Consider the following 19,311-nt stretch of genomic DNA (forward strand, 5'->3'; position numbering starts at 1 on the left):
TGCGTCAGTTATAGAATTTAGTTACTGTTGGTGGGATCTAGAGACTTGCGTACTTAAATGACTGAACACTATTCTCACCTTTGTTTGCATGAATAACTAGTCTGGTTATTGTTTAAGTGCAAATATTATAAAATAGAATATTCTTGTAATTAATTTCTGTTACTAACACTAGTAAGCCATCTCACTTAAATAATTAAGTATTTTTTCTCCTCTGATAGGCAAAGGGATCGTAATCAGACCGTTGAAATATCGATGATACTTTTGCCACCTATTGAATAATAATAATAATAATAATAAAAATAATAATAATATGAATAATAATTACATCAATAATATTAATAATATGGAGAGAGTGGGGATATTATCATTTTCCACTTATTATGATATGTTTCCATCTTTTTGTAAAGAAAAACGTGATATTTTAACGAGTTCAGATGTCATCGTTTGTACCATAGTACATGTAGGAAATAAATTCCGTTTATTAAATACCAAACTTGCTTTAGAATCGAAGCTTTAAAAATTAAATTCACTCTTCAGCATTTACTGGCTGATCATGCATAAACAATATCAGCGATTAGAGGAAACGGTGGTTTTAGGATGACGTGATAAAAACAATTAATGCTATTTTGTGAACTGTTTTATCCTCTCTGACGGCAAAAGCAATTGATGACATATGTAAACTATTTATCCTACCTGACGGCAAAAGCAATTCATTAAACCATTATCCTATATGACGGCAAAAACAATCCATGACATTTTGCAAACTATTTTATATCCTTTCTGACGGCAAAAGAAATCGAGTGATGCAGCACACAGATTAACTTACACTGTTGTTAAGGTTGTTAGATAGACATAACATCGTAAAGAATCAAACAGTGGCAAGTCAGATGTCTTCGGCAACAAAATGTTTTCCATGCCTGAAAGGTAACGTAATTCATATTTATTGATCAGGCTCTATATTTCATGCTCAGTTTTCTTTGCTGCAAGTATAACTTATGAAGGCACAAACAATCAGTAGTCGAATATCATGATGGGAAATCTTGTATATTTTCACAGGTGAATATATATTTTTCACTTGTGAAAATATAGGATTTGAAGACAGTATATGAAATATATTTCTCTATTAATTTTCTATATTTCACACACACACATACACAGATATATATATATATATATATATATATATATATATATATATATATATATATATATATATATATATATACTAGCATAAATTATCCAATCAAATTTCATGACTCTACGCACAACCGTGTCTAATAAAGGGAACTAAATGCGAAATTGGTCACTGTTACTTACTTTTTGCGGTGGTGACTGGTAATTTCATATACATACACAAACGAAATTTCATGACTGCACATACAACAGTGTCAGAGTAACTAAGCTAAATGCAAAATCATAATGTAGGCGAAAGAGTACACTAATGTGACCAAATTTGGACCATCTTAAGTAAAACAGTCCAGGATAAATAGGCCAATCAAGTTTGACAAATTTACAAGGACATGCTCTTTTGTGCCAGCATTGAAACACGGTCATTTACAACCATCTTAAAAGGGAGATAACTCTGACCAAAGTTCTTATAAAAAAAATGAGTTCTATAAATATCAGTCGTCATCCTTTCCAATCCCAGTAGCCAGGGCTTGTCTGACATTTTCGGGCATATCCGGAAGTTCGTCTGACTCCACTCGCACGAACTGGTTTTTCCATGAGACCATTTTACACACACCGTGTGTTGTCAGTTCAATATCTTCTCTGATTCTATTGACATCTCTTAAATGCTCCTCCACAACTTTTATGTTGTTAACTTCCATAAAGTCCTCATCAAATATGGCGGTTATATTTGTTATCCACAACACCCAAACAATTCTGTCATCTGCTTTTCTACGAATGGCAACTGGAAGATGTCCTTCTGGAAGCGATACTGTAGTTTTAACCTCAAAATCATACACCGCGTTTGATTCGTACACACAGAGACTTGCCTTGGCCTTGTGCCAGGGTCTCACGATTACTTCCGTGTTGACTTCCCATGTTAGAGCTTTCTCGAAGGTCTCGCCCGAAGTATTGGTAACGGACAGGGATCGATTGAATCCAGCCCCGATTTTACCGAAGCCAGCGAGGTCAATCTCAAGGTTCATATGTCCTTCAAGTGTGTAGTTCTCCTGCACTTCCACAGTAGCCGATGCACGCGTCTCCCTAGTGGCAGAGAAAGTGTAATGCTGACGAGTGGGTGTTTTATTTTCATAATCGGACACATATAGTTGAACATCTTGTTCTTGAGAAATGCCTGATAATGTACCTTCCCTTTGTTCAAATCGAGTAGTCTTGTGTTTGAATTGAAGGTACCCCCACCGGATATCAACATAATGCTTCCTCTTTGAAACGCGGACGCTTTTAAAAAAACCTTCTTTCTCCCGGAATCTCTTCCAGGTGTAAGCTTCTATGCAGTCCTTCAGATTAATGGAGTACAACCTTTGGTTAGCGTCAACAACGGAAGAAGACATTGTGATCTGGAAAAGAACACACACAAATATATATATATATATATATATATATATATATATATATATATATATATATATATATATATATATATATATATATATATATATATATATATATCGAGATCTCTCTCTCGAGAGAGAGATAACCCATCACCCAAAAAAGAAGCAACTATGTCGCTGACATAGACACTTGTGCACAACACACACCCAATTATCTACCCGGTAAATTGATTCTAATCTCTAAGTACGCGTTTCACGGTCACTCTGGGTTTCTACGACAGAAGTTAATGGCAACATAGTTTATTATATCCACCAAAAGCGCGGAAAGTTGCTTATATGTACTTGTTCGAGGGGATACTGTAGTAGGTGTGTGCATGTAAAGCGATATGACTCGGGTTCAAATCTCAGTAGAGAACGTTTAAAAATTGTCTGACTGATGATAACATTCTTTCTCCATTTGTACAAACTGATATTATCACCCATCCTTCTATAGGTTCCAGGAATAGCAGTACTTTCCGCTCCGCACCGTGGATCTCTCCCTCCCCCCTCTCTCTGTGCGTGCATGTATGTATATCGCCAAGCTGTGCTTCCGTCCTTTGTTCACATCTTAGAGGTCAAAACATACTGGTTAGCTATGTGATAGACACAAGAACCAGTATATGTTTGCTCAACTTTGTGTTATTATATCTCTTGTTGTAAATTGCCCCTATTGATTCTAACATGTAGAATCCAGAATGTTGTGTAGATTTTGTGTTAATTGTTTGTTTTGTACACGGAAGTTTTTTTTGCCCCTGACAAAGAGATTGTTTAGTTGGGAAACCGTTTGAATTTCCGCCGTTATAAATCTCTCTCTCTCTCTCTCTCTCTCTCTCTCTCGGGAAAAGGAAAAGGAATATCGTGATGAAATTTAAAGATTTAAAGATATGTTAGGACCAAAACACAACGGTTTCAAACAATTATTGCAAGTTCAAATATACCTGTCCACCCGTTTATAATTTTAAAATTCTTGCGGGTTTTGTGTATATATATGGTCAGCATATTATAAATATAATAAATCAAAGTACTGTTCGTACAGATGTGAAATAAGGTGTTGACTCTGGGTTTGTAAGTATCAAGGACATTCTATATATAGCAATACACAAGAATGATAAAATAATGGTGAAGAGCAATTATTGTTGGATTATGCTGATGAAAATGAATTAGTGTGCAGGAATGAAATTTAAGACAGTATTGATACCTTCTAAGGCAAGGAACTAAGTCCTGTGATTTGCGAAAATGTGTGTATATGGAAATTACTCAGTGAAAACATTCCCTCAGTACGGATCTTTTCATTGACCCGGTATAAAAGCCTTAAGATAGTAAAATAGGACACTTTGTGTAATTTTCATAATAAATGTTTACATGATGTTTCCAATGAATTTCCATCACAGAAAATGACACATTGAATGATTTTATTAATCATACCAGACTAACGACTTCAATTATGACACACGTTAGTACAAACTATTAGCGTCTTATGTAACAAATTACTAAATTTGAACCTGCGACATTTTTGGGAATTCCACCAATGATTCTAACGGTGACATAGAACTTCAAAACGAATGAAAACAACCAAAGGAAGAAGAAAAACTTTCAGACTTGGAACTCTTGGCATGGAATACATTTTTTAAACATTGTAGAACCTTAAATTCCGTAGCAGACAACTTTTTCCGTATGAATTAGGAAAAATGTTTTATTTTATTATTATGTTTGGTTTAGTGTTCCTTTTCCCAAGACTACAACTAAATGTAAGGTATCCGGATGATCCGTAACGCAAAGAATGAAGGAATTTCTCCTTCAATGTGTTGTGCTGAATTTTTGACAGCCTGTCCGTGTTGTGACTGACCGCAACATGATATTGTCAGACAAAGTGGAGCAATCATGGCAAACAGTTAGCACGTTATTTCCAATGGTACATATACCTGACAACAAGAAATAATGGGATATTAAACTCTGAGGCCATCGATCAAAGTCGGAACAATCAGTGTTGCCGCCCCATATCTAGGTATGTGTTGAACTGTTCATCACTTCTGTCTGGTAGATCAATAACAGTCAGCCAACATGTTAAGATTAAGCACGAAACGACATTAAAAATTCCTTATTGACAGAGGGGTTCGTCTCTGCTGCAAGAATTGACAAAAATTAGATTTGTACGTAATATTCCAATAATCATCGCTGGCAGGACATTGTCTGCACAACACTAATTGGAGTGAGGTTCCAGCTATATTTCGGCTTAAGTGCTGGCGATGAGGATACATTTAACGGCTCCTTAAATCTATTCTTATAGAAATGGGGAAGTTCAGTAATTTTCGATGCAATTATGTTTTCTTATTTAGTGATTTTGACTTTAAAATACTAATCGTCTCCAAGGTGAGGAATAAAAAAATATAAAATCCTCCGTTCTTAAAATGCATGGAAGCTAAAATTTTAGCTGACAAAATTTTCGATGCAATTATGTTTTCTTATTTAGTGATTTTGACTTTAAAATACTAATCGTCTCCAAGGTGAGGAATAAAAAAATTTAAAATCCTGCGTTCTTAAAATGCATGGAAGCTAAAATTTTAGCTGACAAAATTGTTCAAAAATGGAAAATATGTTACACATTTCAATATGTTCCAGCTGCCCGCCTTTTTTTGCATCTTAATGGTCAAGTTTACCAAAATAACGTGACATCATCTTAATTATACCACAGAAAATGTACAAAACCAACGTTCAACTTTATTGCACGCACATTCTTTTTGTTAGTACTGGGGGCTATATCCAGGAGTGTGTGTACAGTTTTTGTTTGTCATAGCCCGTTATGATTACATGCTGCCAACATTCTCTACATATCTTTTATCAACCTGAGATCAGTGATTGTAACTGTTTCCAGATTTTTTAAATCGATGCATGTACTGACAAAAAAAAAAAAAAAAAAAAAAAAACAAGAAGAAAAAAGAAAAAGAGAAATACCTGAAAGGTTTAGATAAAATTTATGAGTGCGTCTATTTATTTTCGTAGCGAGTATCTACATGCTGATATATTTAATTATACGCTTAGTACAACCTAGGCATTTACTTTATAGTAGATATACGGTATACTATTGTTGAAAGATGGTATGAAATGGTATGTTTCACATGCGCTTATAGCTGTAAGTTTCATTTGATAACGGCCTGACTGTTGCCATATTAAGCAGGAAACTATCATAGTGAAAACTTGCTTGTCCATCCTCAGAATATTCCGGTGGCCTAGGGGTTAGAGCGTCGGATGCGGGAGGTCGTGGGTTCGATCCCCGGCCGAGTCATACCAAAGACTTAACAAAAATGGTACAAACAGTTGCATCGCTTGGCGCTCAGCTATAAAAGGTCATTGTTTGGACAGGCTGGCCTGGTGTGAGGATAATATGACTGGGTGGGACATCGTGCTACATGTCTGCGGCATGATGCCCCAGTGCTAGACATCACTGTAAACTTATGTTAAAGTTGCTTACACCTTTCAACAAAAGAAACACACACACACACACACACACACACACACAACAAACTGTGAATACTTGATGCCCTAAAACTTAGCTCCATGAATCAATTCTCATTATTTGTTTTGTAGTTCTATGCCCAATATACAACTACAAAGCTTCAATCTTTCCATTTATGGTTGAATTGTATTTCAAACTTTCAAATTACACTCTGTGTATTGACAAAGACGAGAGAGAGAGAGAGAGAGAGAGAGAGAGAGGCGACATGAATCAACATTTTGATAGAATTACTCTGAACATGAGCTAGGCATAAACTTTCAAAAAATTCAACATGGACATAATTTATTTTCAATTGTCATGCACTTTTACACTAATTCACCATGTCACTAATATAACTGATTACTAGAGAGAAAAAGGGAAAAAACAGTTAAAGCATGTATACATGTTGGGTTTCGTGAAGACATACTGGGACATAATTGAAAAGCGGTAGTGTTTACACGAGAATATTTGCTAAATGTCTACCATCTTGTATCCATCATCTGACAACTGAATCGACTTGAAATCTTTTTCTGCGTTACCGTAAAACCTCTCAAGAAACCACTGTTCACGTTAGCTTTGTATAACTTAATAATCACGCAATATACAATTACAGAACTAAATCAAACTTCAATATACAATATTGACATGTGTGTGTGTGTGCTCGCGTGTGTGTGTGTGTGTGTGTGTGTGTGATTTGGATTTTTAACGTAGCTTTCAAAATTTTTCAGTCATATCGCTATGATGTCCTCAGTGTGGCAGTTTATGGTGATGTCGAGCACAGGGGCATCATACATAAAGCATGATGTCCCACACAGTCACATTATGACGACCAGTCCTAAACACTAACATTTTAATGCTAAAGCGCCATGCGAGGTAGCGGTTAGTACCATTTTTGTAAGTCTTTGGTATGACACAGCCAGGGTTCAAACCCGCGACCTCCACCATCCGAGGCGGACGCTCTAACCACTAGATAACCGGAGCGGCCCAATACTGATGAAACATCGAACATTCGATTTCTATTGTATATCTGATTTGCCACGGATGTTAATACGCTCATGTCGATCTTCTAATTTGCTTGAGAATACGCGCAACAGGCACGATTTGGTATTCTGGTCATCATCGTCAGAAAACGTAACAACCAACTCACCGAAAGAACTTTTATTTTTAAAGCATAAACTGAAGCAAATTCAAGTAACAATTTCTCACAATCTCATTGCAACCAACGAATTTCAAGAAACATCCACAAACGTTCATCAACCAAAACTAAAAAAAAGAAACACCTCAAAACCCACGAAGATTTCCCTGTGCAAATAGTCCATTGTTTTAAGGACATTTGGGCTAAACAAGGTCATAATTTCCCCAAACATTTCCCTATACATGTTTCATAGCATTATATGCGTGTATTACAATAACACGATGTACACGTAATTAACTTCTAACTAAGAGATCTGAAATTTTAGTATATGTTGGCCGAAAGTATATACAAAAATGTTCCGCAAATTGTAAAGGAATTCCAGAAATATAAAACTAACTAGGAAATCCCGGAAAATTGCCAAATGTGCCTCAAATCTTTACATTCGATCCCAAATCCACATTTTAAGAAAACAAGCAGCAGAGAGGGTGAACAGACCATAGAATTCCGACAAAGCAAATAAAACAAACAAATAAATCATCTCGTAGAAAGGTCAAGATTTTACAAATGAACTTTTCCTTGAGATGTTTTATTTCTGTAATGGACGATTGTACTAATAAAACCTCAGTTCGAAATAGTATCTGAAAAAATAAAGTACTCTACGTGTTTATTTATTTCTTGTTTATTTTTTTGACGACCAACGTTGGTAGGTACCCTCTCTGCTGCTCCTCTTCTGCTGATATTAATTAAATTATTATGTTATAATAAAATGATACATCCAGAATCTCATACTGCAAGAACAGCTCGAGAACGATTAGAAGCAATTAAAAAATTTCTTCCTGTCAAAGACTCATTTAGAAAAAATTTACAAGCGCAGCAAGAAGCAAAAGTTGAGTATGAAGAAGACACTAAAAAACTGTTTAAACCCGTCACTGCAGCTACTGAGAAAGTTGCAACTGTCATCAAAGAAGATCTTCTTCCGGTATCAGAAAAAATAGCAAGAAGAACTAAACAGGCAAAGAAGATTTTACGAGACCTTCCAACTGACATAGCTGCAGCTCAACCTCCACCTGTTGGTGAGGAAATACTTGAGGGTATTGGAGAACTTCGTACTGAAGTCGCCGATGTGAGAAAAATACTTGCATCTAAATCCAAATCAGGAGAAGAGAGCTTAAAATTAATTGCAAGATTTAACGAAGGAGTTGTTGAGGAAATTAGAAATATTGAAAGAGAGAAATTACCTGAGATGATATCAAAAAATATATCTAATAAATCTAATTTTTTAAAACCCTTTTATGGAAAAACAAATGATGATGATTTCATTAAATGGATATATCGCGTATATTACAATAAAAAACAAGCTAGAGGTCACGAATTTAAAAAATTTAATGAAGAAGTAAATAGACTTAGAGGGAGACGGGAACAACTAGGACAAGGAGAGTCCTCCCAGTATCAGCTTCCTCCACCTCTGCAACAAATAGAACAACAGCAATCTTCTTCGCCGCAGCAAAGGTTGAAGCCGGAACTTAAAAGGTCTAAAGAGCTACCTGGAAAATCAGCAGAGGAAAGATCACCCTTAAGACTATTTAAGAAAACAGCAGAAGAAGGAGCAACGGGAAGTGGTCTGGGAAATAATTTTGTTTGTCCTGATAATATCATTAATGATGTGTCACGGTTAGAAGTTCTCATAGGAGGAAAACGTGCCGGAAATAATTCACCAGAAATAACCAATGAAGCAGCTGATATTTGTCGGCGATTATTTCAAGGTGGTATCATGGATATCGGAGTTTACCGAGAACTTATTGATGAGCTCGTTGATGATTAGTCACCGCGATTAGATAAATGGTAAATAAAATAAGATGATTGTGCATAATAATCATCGTAAACCCACACAGGTTAGAGCGGTAAACTCACGATTACCAATCTATAGTGTTATTTACGGAAATGGACTTGGTGATGTTATTCAGGGATTATTTACAAGGATAGCTCCAAAAGTAGCACCTGTAGCAAAACAATTATCGATGAAGGCTATTGATATTGTTCGTGATAAAGCTCCTGGTGCAATTGTCAATGTTGCTGGTAAGGCGTTCTCGGCGATCAAAGAAAGACTAGCACGATTATTGCGACGAAAACAACAACCACCGGTGAAACTGGCAAGTACTGAGGTGATGCCCGCAGACGTAAGTAAAATAATAAATCAGGCTGCAAATCAAAAACTAGCGGCGATATCTGAAGAAGCAGAAAAAAATATAACAGCAAATTTAATAGCAGGAAGTGGTCTTCGTCGACGATGATCATCATTTGAAAAATGGTAACTATAATAAAAATGTTCAGGCGCGAATCAGACCCAGCATTTGATATGGAGGCGCCTGTCCTTAAGTATGAATCTATACGTGATTATCAATTTTATTCTTATGACGCAAGACTACCAAATCAGCGAGGGAGAATCGAATTACAGGTTCATGATACAAGTAGATATTTCTTGCCCGCTGAGGCGTTTATTGAAGTAGAAGGTAGACTTGTAACGGATGTTGTAGCTAATACGCCATATGCTGCTAATTTGCGTGTTGGTTTTGTCAACAACGGGATTATGGCATTATTTAGTGGCGCCACATACATGATTGATGGAAAAAATATTGAATCAATTCAGAATGATGTCAACGTTGCTACAACAATAATTGGTCTGGCGAGATATTCTGACGACTTTACAAGATCAGCCGGTCCAACAATGATGTTTGCCAAGGATATTACTGACAACGCTGATCATGTTCAGTATACTAAATTACTGACACCACAAAATACTGCATCTGATCCACAAACAGTTGACTTTGAACACGCAGCCAGACCAGCTGCTGCTTTTGATATTATAAAAAGTGTCAATGCGACTTACAACCTGGGATTTGCAACACGCCGAACAGCGCTGTCGGGAGATAATAGAAATTTTTCGTGTGCAATTCCATTATCTCACATCTTTGGATTTTGCAGAAATGTTAGAAAAGTCATCTTTGGAGCTAAACACACAATTGTGCTCGTAAGAAAAGGTGATGATAATGATGCAATCTGGCGAGGTGCTGATGTTGTTGCTGCTGGTAAAGTAAATATATCAAAACTTTCATTGTGGATGCCAGTAATAACTCCATCTATTATTGAGGAACAAAAATTACTATCTTTTATGGATCAAGGCGGTAAATCATTGCTATCATGGTTAACAGTAACCACAGATGCTGCTCAAAGCAATATTAATGGTTTATTTACATGGCATATAGCATCACAACAGGGTGTTTCTGCACCACGACATATTTTTATTGCACTACAAGATAATGCTAGGATAAATGATCAACAACGTTCACATATGATATTTGATAACCTTGGAGTTAATGAAGTTTCCTTACGGATAAATGGACATCAAGAACCGGCTGAGGATATATTGTTAAATTTTGATCAAAATCATGTAGCGCGCGCATATCATCGTTTAATGTCATTCATGGGACGTGATCAAAATATAGATACCGGTTTGCAAATATCACAACTAGATTTTACAGGTCTATATCCGATTTATTATTTTTCACTAGAACATCTTGATTTATCCAAACAATCTGTTGTTGATATACACTTTCGAGCTCATGTTACTAACCCTCCTCCTGATATACCCGGTCCACCAATTGTTCCCGGCTTCTACAGAGCGATCGCGGTCATACTTAGCGACAAAGCCATGTTACTTGAGGGTGGTAGTGGTCGAATGAGAGTTGTTGATGCACCGGTGGAAAATCTTTGATCATGTTATTTAGAAAAATATTATTTATATAAAAATGTCGTATAGTCATGTTAATGTTACTCTGACCCCCGGTCAGGTAAAAAAGCTTCAATCAAAAACCGCCAACAAATGCGGAACTAAAATATCACTAAAACGAGATCATATTAGTGGTGGTCCAAACAAATTATCGTTGACAAATAATCAGATTAAACATTTCAATAAAGCCCTAGAATCAAAAACTGGAGTTCAATTCCATCTCTCCCCGAGCGCCATCAAAGACATGGTTAAAACGGGTGGTATATTTCCACTACTTGCGGCCATTCCGGTATTAATAGCTGCGGCTGCTCCAGCCGTAGCAAAAGCGGCCGCGTTAGGTGCTGTTGGAACAGCCGCTGAAATGGCACTAAAGAAAGCAACAGGGCAAGGATACAAAAAAAGGGGCGCGGCTTAAGATTGCCAGGATCTCGTTGGGGGAGAGGCCTAAGGCTTCCAGGATCACTTCGTTAGACGTTCCAGCATCAAATTTTGATTTACTTGATGCTGCTAAAAAATTAAAAATATCCGCCTTTAGAGGTGTTTTTATGCGAGATCAATTACCGAAACAACCAAACAAACTAGAAACAGGTATTATTAATCTCGATGAACGTTCTGGACCTGGTACTCATTGGGTATCATACGCGGTTGATCCACGTGGAATTGTTTATTTTGATTCATACGGGTTAGCTCCACCTGTTGAATTTATCAAGTATGTCGCACCACTCCACGCAACAACCAGAGGTTCCAAAGTTTGGTATTCAACGCTACCCACACAAACAATGACAGATCCGCCAATATGCGGCCGTGAAGTAATTAATGTACTCGACGCTATATCAAAATCATCCAGGCCGCCACATAAAGTCGTGCACGATTATACAAGCAACCGATTTGTTGCGCGTAAAGCATTTTAAACAACGGGTCTTATTATAATGGTTGACATTTACGGAAGATCTTCTTCACGCGTTAAGAAAAAGCCCGGCGACGTTGATCTGTCGAAGTATGTGACTAAGGATGACCTCGCTGATATCATGAACCTGGCTGGAGTTGACCCAGATGAAGTTGTTATTTTTCAGGATCGATATGGTAAACTAAAAACCAGCAATATCAAATGGAATGATATAGTCCGGCGAGTACTCGGTGCAGTTACGGATAATATTCCCGTGTTTACTGACGGTGGTAGAATCAGAGATTCAAGTATGTCACTTAAAACCATCAGAGATGAAATTGCAAAAAGTGTTGCTAATCTCGTGAGAAACACCGGTGACACAATGATGGGTGAACTTAGCATGAACGGGAACAAAATAGTAGTTTTAAGAGATCCAACATCTGACGAAGACGCAGCAACAAAAAAATACGTCGACGTCAACTATGGCACCGTAGACGGTAAATTATCCACGTTACGGGCTGAGTATGACGTTCACGTGGGCGCTTTTGGAAGATTTCGAAGACATTTTCAAAAAACCGATGAATCCATAGATAAATTCTTCGGTACTCCACGCGCCATTGACATGAAACTCGTTGATATCAAAAGTAACCTAGACACGATCAAACAAACACAGCAAGACGTCGTAGCGGGAATTCCTGAGATTGTCAGCAAAACCCATTTGATTAAAATTCCAGCTGGAATAACTCCCGGGCATATCACAAACATCGTATGCACGGTATCATCGGGATTTGCAACATGGTCGCAGCAAAATAATACTATCAAATATACCGCAACAGTCACTGGCGTGTACAGGTTGTCCGTGTTCAGTGCTGCAAAATTTGAAATATTTACAACGTTTCCATGGCGTCATTCCACCGACAGGTTTTCCGGGGTTGTATCTGTTGTATTAAATAACGGAACCGAAGAAATATTTATTCTGGAAGCAGCTGATAAGAAATTAACCGCAACATCCTTCTGGTGGTGTTTGGAATTTGTAGCTGAAACACCTCAATTGGTTACTGCATAAAAATATATATGGACGGTGCACAATACAGGTACAATCAAGCGCGTGAATGGCAGGCTGCGCTAAAAGATCAAGTTGATCAATATACAGTAAAAGTAAAAAAATATCGACGACGATTGGTTATCGTTGATGTGATTGTTTATTCAGTATCCGCTGTTGTTGCTGAAACCGGTGTAATATTATCAGCGTTAACAACGATGGCACCAGTAGCTGTAACTATTTGTATTTCAGCAGCAACAACTATTGCAGGTGTGCTTAATATCATCACAAAAAAAATATGTACTTGTACGAACGAAAAGTTATCCGATTACAAAATAAAATTACATACAGCGACGGTAGCATACTCGAAATTATCCTCGTTGTTATCAGCGAGTCTCAGTGATGGAATTATATCTGATTTCGAATTTTCAATGATAACCAAAATATACGACGAAGGTATTAAAGATACAAGTATCAATAATGACAGAATTACTCCAGCAGATCGTGACCAACACAACTCCGCTAAAGATAACGATGATCTCGGTAAGTTCAATTAATCCTGAATTTAGTGTTAATTTTCCCACTGCAATTCCAGTAAAAGAAATAGCACTAGCACAATTACGAGTATATTACAGCTGGCCAAATATCAGATCAAAATCATTTAATGGTACACCAGCAAATAATTCGCTCGTATTTGCTAACAACAACAAACCCGATGGAACACCTGACTGGGTTGTTGTTGGAATACCAACCGGCAGTTACGAGATTGAAGAGATCAGTGAGGAATTTGCGCGTAGAATAAAATCAATAACGGGAAAAGAATCAAAAATATCAATTGATGTTCATGAACCCACCCTGTCCTCGACGATTGAAATAAACTCGCCTGATTATGCCGTTGATATTTATCAATCCACGATAAGATCCGTACTAGGTTGGCCTGAAATATCACCACCGATAACACCGATACCACCAGAACCGAAAAAGTCTGATTATGTCACGGATAGACAATCATATCATGAAATTAATCCATCATACGGGGGAAAACTACGTGATGTAAAAAGTAAATCAATGTTTAGCTTTTTTCTACTTTTTGATAGTGATGAGGCATGGACTTTTAAAAACACTCGCGAGGAAAGAACTGCTAGTGGTTTTCATCGGAGTGATATTATTAAATATTTTCAGGAAATCAATCAAGAATGTAAAAAACAACTAGATCAACTGAATCAATATTTTAACGAACATATTTTTGACATATCAGCGTCATCGCGTGAAAAAATCATCACGCGTGTGGAAATATTAAATCAGCTTATATCAGATATGGAATATATTAATAACCGAATAGTTCAAGCTATGGTTAGTTTAAAATTTTCTGAAGGAACTCATGCAAAAAGATGGTTAGAAAAATATAAATTAACAGAAGCCGATGTACCAAATTTTAAATTTCCCGGGTATAGTGTAACCGAGTTAAGAAAATCTGTCAGTGATGTCATTGATGAGTTTTTTCCTAAAATACTCGATGCATGGAGAAAATTAATTCCACCAGCAGCTGTTCTTAGACATGATAATGATCCACACGGCGGCGGAAGACACATATCTCCGGGAATCGTTAATATAACACCGACGGTCGCGGTCAATCTGGTTTGTGACGTAATCGATGGCAGCTATCAAATAGATCTCGGAAGATCAAATCAAGCTCAACAAGGATACATCCTGTACACGTTCACACCACAAGTTCCCCCTGGAAGTTTAATCGTGCAAGAACCAACTAATCCTGTGTATTTACGGTGTCACAATAATATGTTAACACGAATCAATTTTAAACTCACAGACCACCTTAATCGCTTAATTGACATACGTGAAGAAGAACTTGTAATAAATCTGTATGTAAAGTCGTAAGACTTTTGTCGTAAGACTTTTGTCGTAGATCTTTATGTAATAGAGGGTTTACCAACTCACCCATCAGAGTTATAAATAAATAATAATTCAGAAATAAAATAATAATTCAGAAATAAATAATTTGTAAAATTAAGAAATTTGTACAATTTTATGTTTTTGATGGGGTAAATGGTACTCAAATTAAGAAATTTGTACAATTTTGTAAATTTGATGGGGTAAATGGTACTCAAATTAAGAAATTTGTACAATTTTATGCTTTTGATGGGGTAAATGGTAGTCAAAATTAAGAAATTTGTACAATTTTGTTAAATTTCAGTAAAAATAAATAAATTAATTCAGAAATAAATAAATAATAATTCAGAAATAAAATAATAATTCAGAAATAAAATAATAATTCAGAAATAAATAATTTGTAAAATTAAGAAATTTGTACAATTTTATGCTTTTGATGGGGTAAATGGTAGTAAAAATTAAGAAATTTGTACAATTTTATGTTTTTGATGGGGTAAATGGTAGTCAAAATTAAGAAATTTATACAATTTTATGTTTTTGATGGGGTAAATGGTAGTCAAAATTAAGAAATTTGTACAATTTTGTTAAATTTCAGTAAAAAAAATAAATAAATCCTCAGTAAAAATAATATTATTAATAAATAAAATTAATCTATAATAAATAAAATTTATAATAAATAAAATTTATAATAAATAAAATTTATTAGAAACAATTTGACAGGGTTAGAATTTTCTTGATTTTGACTACCAATACACGTGGTCAGCGTTGACATGGACCCCAGTTACCAAAACTTTCATTTTCATTATCACCAGTAACGAAGTTACTCTGGATCGTTTCACCAGTAACGAAGTTACTCTGGATCGTTTCACCAGTAACGAAGTTACTCTGGATCGTTTCACGATCTAACATTATTTTTCTTAATAGTCTTATACGGGTACTAATCGTTTTCTTTGCCTCATACTCGTGGGATAATAACGATTTAATTCTTTCTACGGCGGCAGAGAGAGGAACGAACTCCTTCACATGATCATCTTCTACGGTAGCTAGCGACTGAAACATTGCCGCCTGAATCCGTTTCATGAGCCTGTATTCAGATGATAGTGTGTGTGTTCCCTGGGTTTTACGTTCTTGTAAAATCTCAAAGTCAGAAACTATTTTTTCAGGATTAAGTTCATCAGATATATTAATTCCATCTTTTTTCAATTTTTTAATAGCAACAATTACATCATTGATATTTTCATGGTTCATTATATAAAATATAAATCTTTAAAATAAAAAAATATCCCTAGAACACCTATCGAGTGTATTAGCGAGTTCGTCGGGATGTTTCAAGGACAGCACAAACATATAACTTAACTAAGGACAGTACAAACATGTACGCTCAGCAAAAACCCACCCATAATAATTAATCCAGTGGGTGATACGAAAATATGTATCAACCACAAGTCAATATTGTGGTTGGGATTTTGCTGAGCGGGGGGGGGGGGGGGTTTGCGGTTCCCCCCACTATTATAAAAATCGCAATTATGCGTACACCACCGACAAATTGTCAGCCATGGGGGTTTGATCCTGGACCGCGAGCGTCACAGTCCAATACCATACTGATTGAGCTATCAAACCTTGTTACGAACATATGTTTTGGAAGTTAATATATAGTTAGCTATATAGCTAAGGAACCAATATTTACACTAAACAGCGGTTTCTGAATAATAACAGTTTCTGTATTTATAACAGTTTCTGAATAATAACAGTTTCTGAATAATAACAGCGGTTTCTGAATAATAACAGTTTCTGTATTTATAACAGCATTTTTCCTAAGCAGACTGAGAATCAATAATAACAGTGGCATGAACACACACCTGCAGATCGATTACCATGACAACGGTTTCTGTTCTACACACAGCTTCCTGCGGATCAATAACATTGTCATGATCTCTCGTAATGTTGTATGATGGGGAAATATTTAAAAACCATAAATAATACTTCTACGAGTAATTAATTACGATGTAATTAGTTAAACTGACTAATTACGATCATAAAAAACCAAAAATCTACGAAGAAAACTATATATTACAAAGTAATCTCCCTTTTATATAATCAAAATTCAGTAGTGTATGGAGGACCTACTGTGACATAAATTAAAAAAATTAATTCAATGTGGTGATGATAGTTAATAATGTGGTGATGATAGTTATTGATACTGAAAGATGATTTTCTGCTTATATTTTTTCGAGAAAGTAGATCTGGTTATATTTTCTGCGACGTATTTTACCACACGCGAGTTAATATCAAAATATGTCGCAGCCGCGTTCATAGACTGAAATATAATTTCTTTGCCAGTTTCTATGTTTGTGGAAATTACCGCCCTCTTTCCGATTGTCTTACATCTTCCTGTATTACCACGTGTATTATTCTCGCTGTATGTGACAACACGAAGGTTGGATAAATTATTGTTTTGAGTATCCCCGTCAATATGATCAATAACAAGACCGTCATTGATCATCCCATTATGACATTCATACGTAAATCTATGACATAGATAATGTTTCTTTCCCCCCTCGCATGTGAACCTTAGATAACCATGATTATTAATACAACCAACTGGTTTTTTTAACCTACAGTGTCTGATGATACCATTAATATTTGATTCATAGTTTGTTATGACAGGATGTGGGACAAATATATTTTGCTCCATTATAATAATATTATACGTTTAAATCATTGTTTGTCTGAAATCTTGATATATAATCCCTCACGGATTTTATAGCGTTTTCACCGCTATTATTTTTTTGTCATAATATCTTTTAAGTTCTCTGAACCGTTTTCCGCCGCACTTTCCACATAATTCTGTTTTTCCACGCACTCCAATACCACACCGTAGACATGGTATTGATCCTAGACTTCCTCGTCGTATGTTTTGTGAGTGTATCCAACAAAATTCCTTTCTACAGGATTTGTTGCATCGATTTACTGAGCCGATCATCAACCATCTACATTGAGACATTGTATATATATATATATATATATATATATATATATATATATATATATATATATATATATATATATATATATATATATATATATATAATTTTCTTTATTTAAATATTTGTTTTAATTATATGAACGAGTTTCAGAGATTATCCCAGACTAGGCCTGTTAAATATAAATTCAACCTTGACAGATTATCTTCTGACTTGCCAGTGCGAGATCTGGTTGATCCGAAAAATAAAAGTCTGATCTCGAAAATTCACGACGCCAAGAAAGAATTTTACACGGATGGTGCATCTCATACATGGTCAACGTTCAAGATCATACGCCTTGACGGAGTCAAGGACGCTGTCACGGACGCCACAATGAACGACAAGCGAGTGGCAACTATCATTAACTACATCGCTGAATACGAGGGCAATCAAAAATATTTCTTCAGAGTAAAATTTATTGTATTAACAGAAACAGGTAGTTGGATTATCCGTGACAAATATGATCCTGTCCTTGGTAATAATAAAACTATCATATTAAGTAAAAATTCCAGACCGGGTCTACTGACGGGTATTGACAAACCGTATTATGAACGAGCGTATCCTGTAACAGCGGTTATTTATGGAATCTATGAGATAAATAAAAAACCCAACGTTGATAAACTAGCGCCGATGAAATTTTCAAGGTTAAATTGTGTGGCTGAACGAGTAATAGAACACTTTACAAACGCGATGCGTGGAAATGGATTAACTGATTTAAGGCGTGAAAAAATAAACTCGTGGGCTGATTCGGTTAAGGATACCGGTGCTACAATAAAAGATGTTGCTGAGTTAGGAAAAATATTAAAATTTCCAATAACTGTGGCGACAATAACGGGAGAAGTACTGTACCAGTCGAAATATAAATCGAAGGGAGCTCCAATAAATATTATCGATCATAACGCGCACGCATGGACTAACGCAGTAACAATATTTCCACGTGATCGAACTGTTAGATTTTACCCCCCAGATAATTCTGGGGCAGGTATGAGTATGTTTGATTTTATCAACGAAATAAGTAAAACCGATCCTGTATCGGTATGGTTATTTAAAAGTAATGAGGAGGGTGAATTTGATCAGTTTGTCAAACCAAACGGTGAAATATATCGCACAGAATCCCTCCATGACGAGATGAAAAATCTTGCGACGTTTTTACAGTGCAAGCACGCGGAAAATACTGACAAATTACTAACTAATTGTTTTACCGTTCCATCTGTTGCGGCTCATTTCGCCACAGAGAGAAATTCATGGAAACCAACACGATTTGATTTACTCGAGGACGTACGCGCAAGTTGCGTCGAATATGGACATGGCGGATTATGGAATACCAAATACAATTACAATGATGTTATTTCGGTTGATATGGTTGCATGTTATCCAGGAAGTTTTCTGGGATACGGAGATTGTTCTGTGTACTTTGAAAGATTTGGTCACCCAACAAACGAGACGACGCGAGTGGCAATTAATGGACCATTACCTGAT

At 36.1% G+C, this 19,311-nt stretch overlaps 1 protein-coding gene across 2 annotated transcripts in view; it reads right to left on the minus strand.

Annotated features, from left to right (window-relative positions):
- Window positions 1–750: 750 nt before the first annotated feature.
- LOC149796866 (uncharacterized) overlaps window positions 751–19,311 on the minus strand; it is a 42,962-nt gene continuing 24,401 nt past the window's right edge. For both annotated transcript variants that reach the window (XM_089961513.1, XM_089961514.1), the window contains one exon: window positions 751–2,525. In XM_089961513.1, coding sequence (XP_089817639.1) covers window positions 1,623–2,519 — 897 coding nt within the window. In that variant the 5' untranslated portion in view covers window positions 2,520–2,525 and the 3' untranslated portion in view covers window positions 751–1,622. The remainder of the gene's footprint in view (window positions 2,526–19,311) is intronic.

The sequence above is a fragment of the Sinohyriopsis cumingii genome, chromosome 6, assembly GCF_028554795.1.
Source record: "Sinohyriopsis cumingii isolate HCF-2022 chromosome 6, ASM2855479v2, whole genome shotgun sequence".
Classification (NCBI taxonomy): Eukaryota; Metazoa; Mollusca; class Bivalvia; order Unionida; family Unionidae; genus Sinohyriopsis; species Sinohyriopsis cumingii.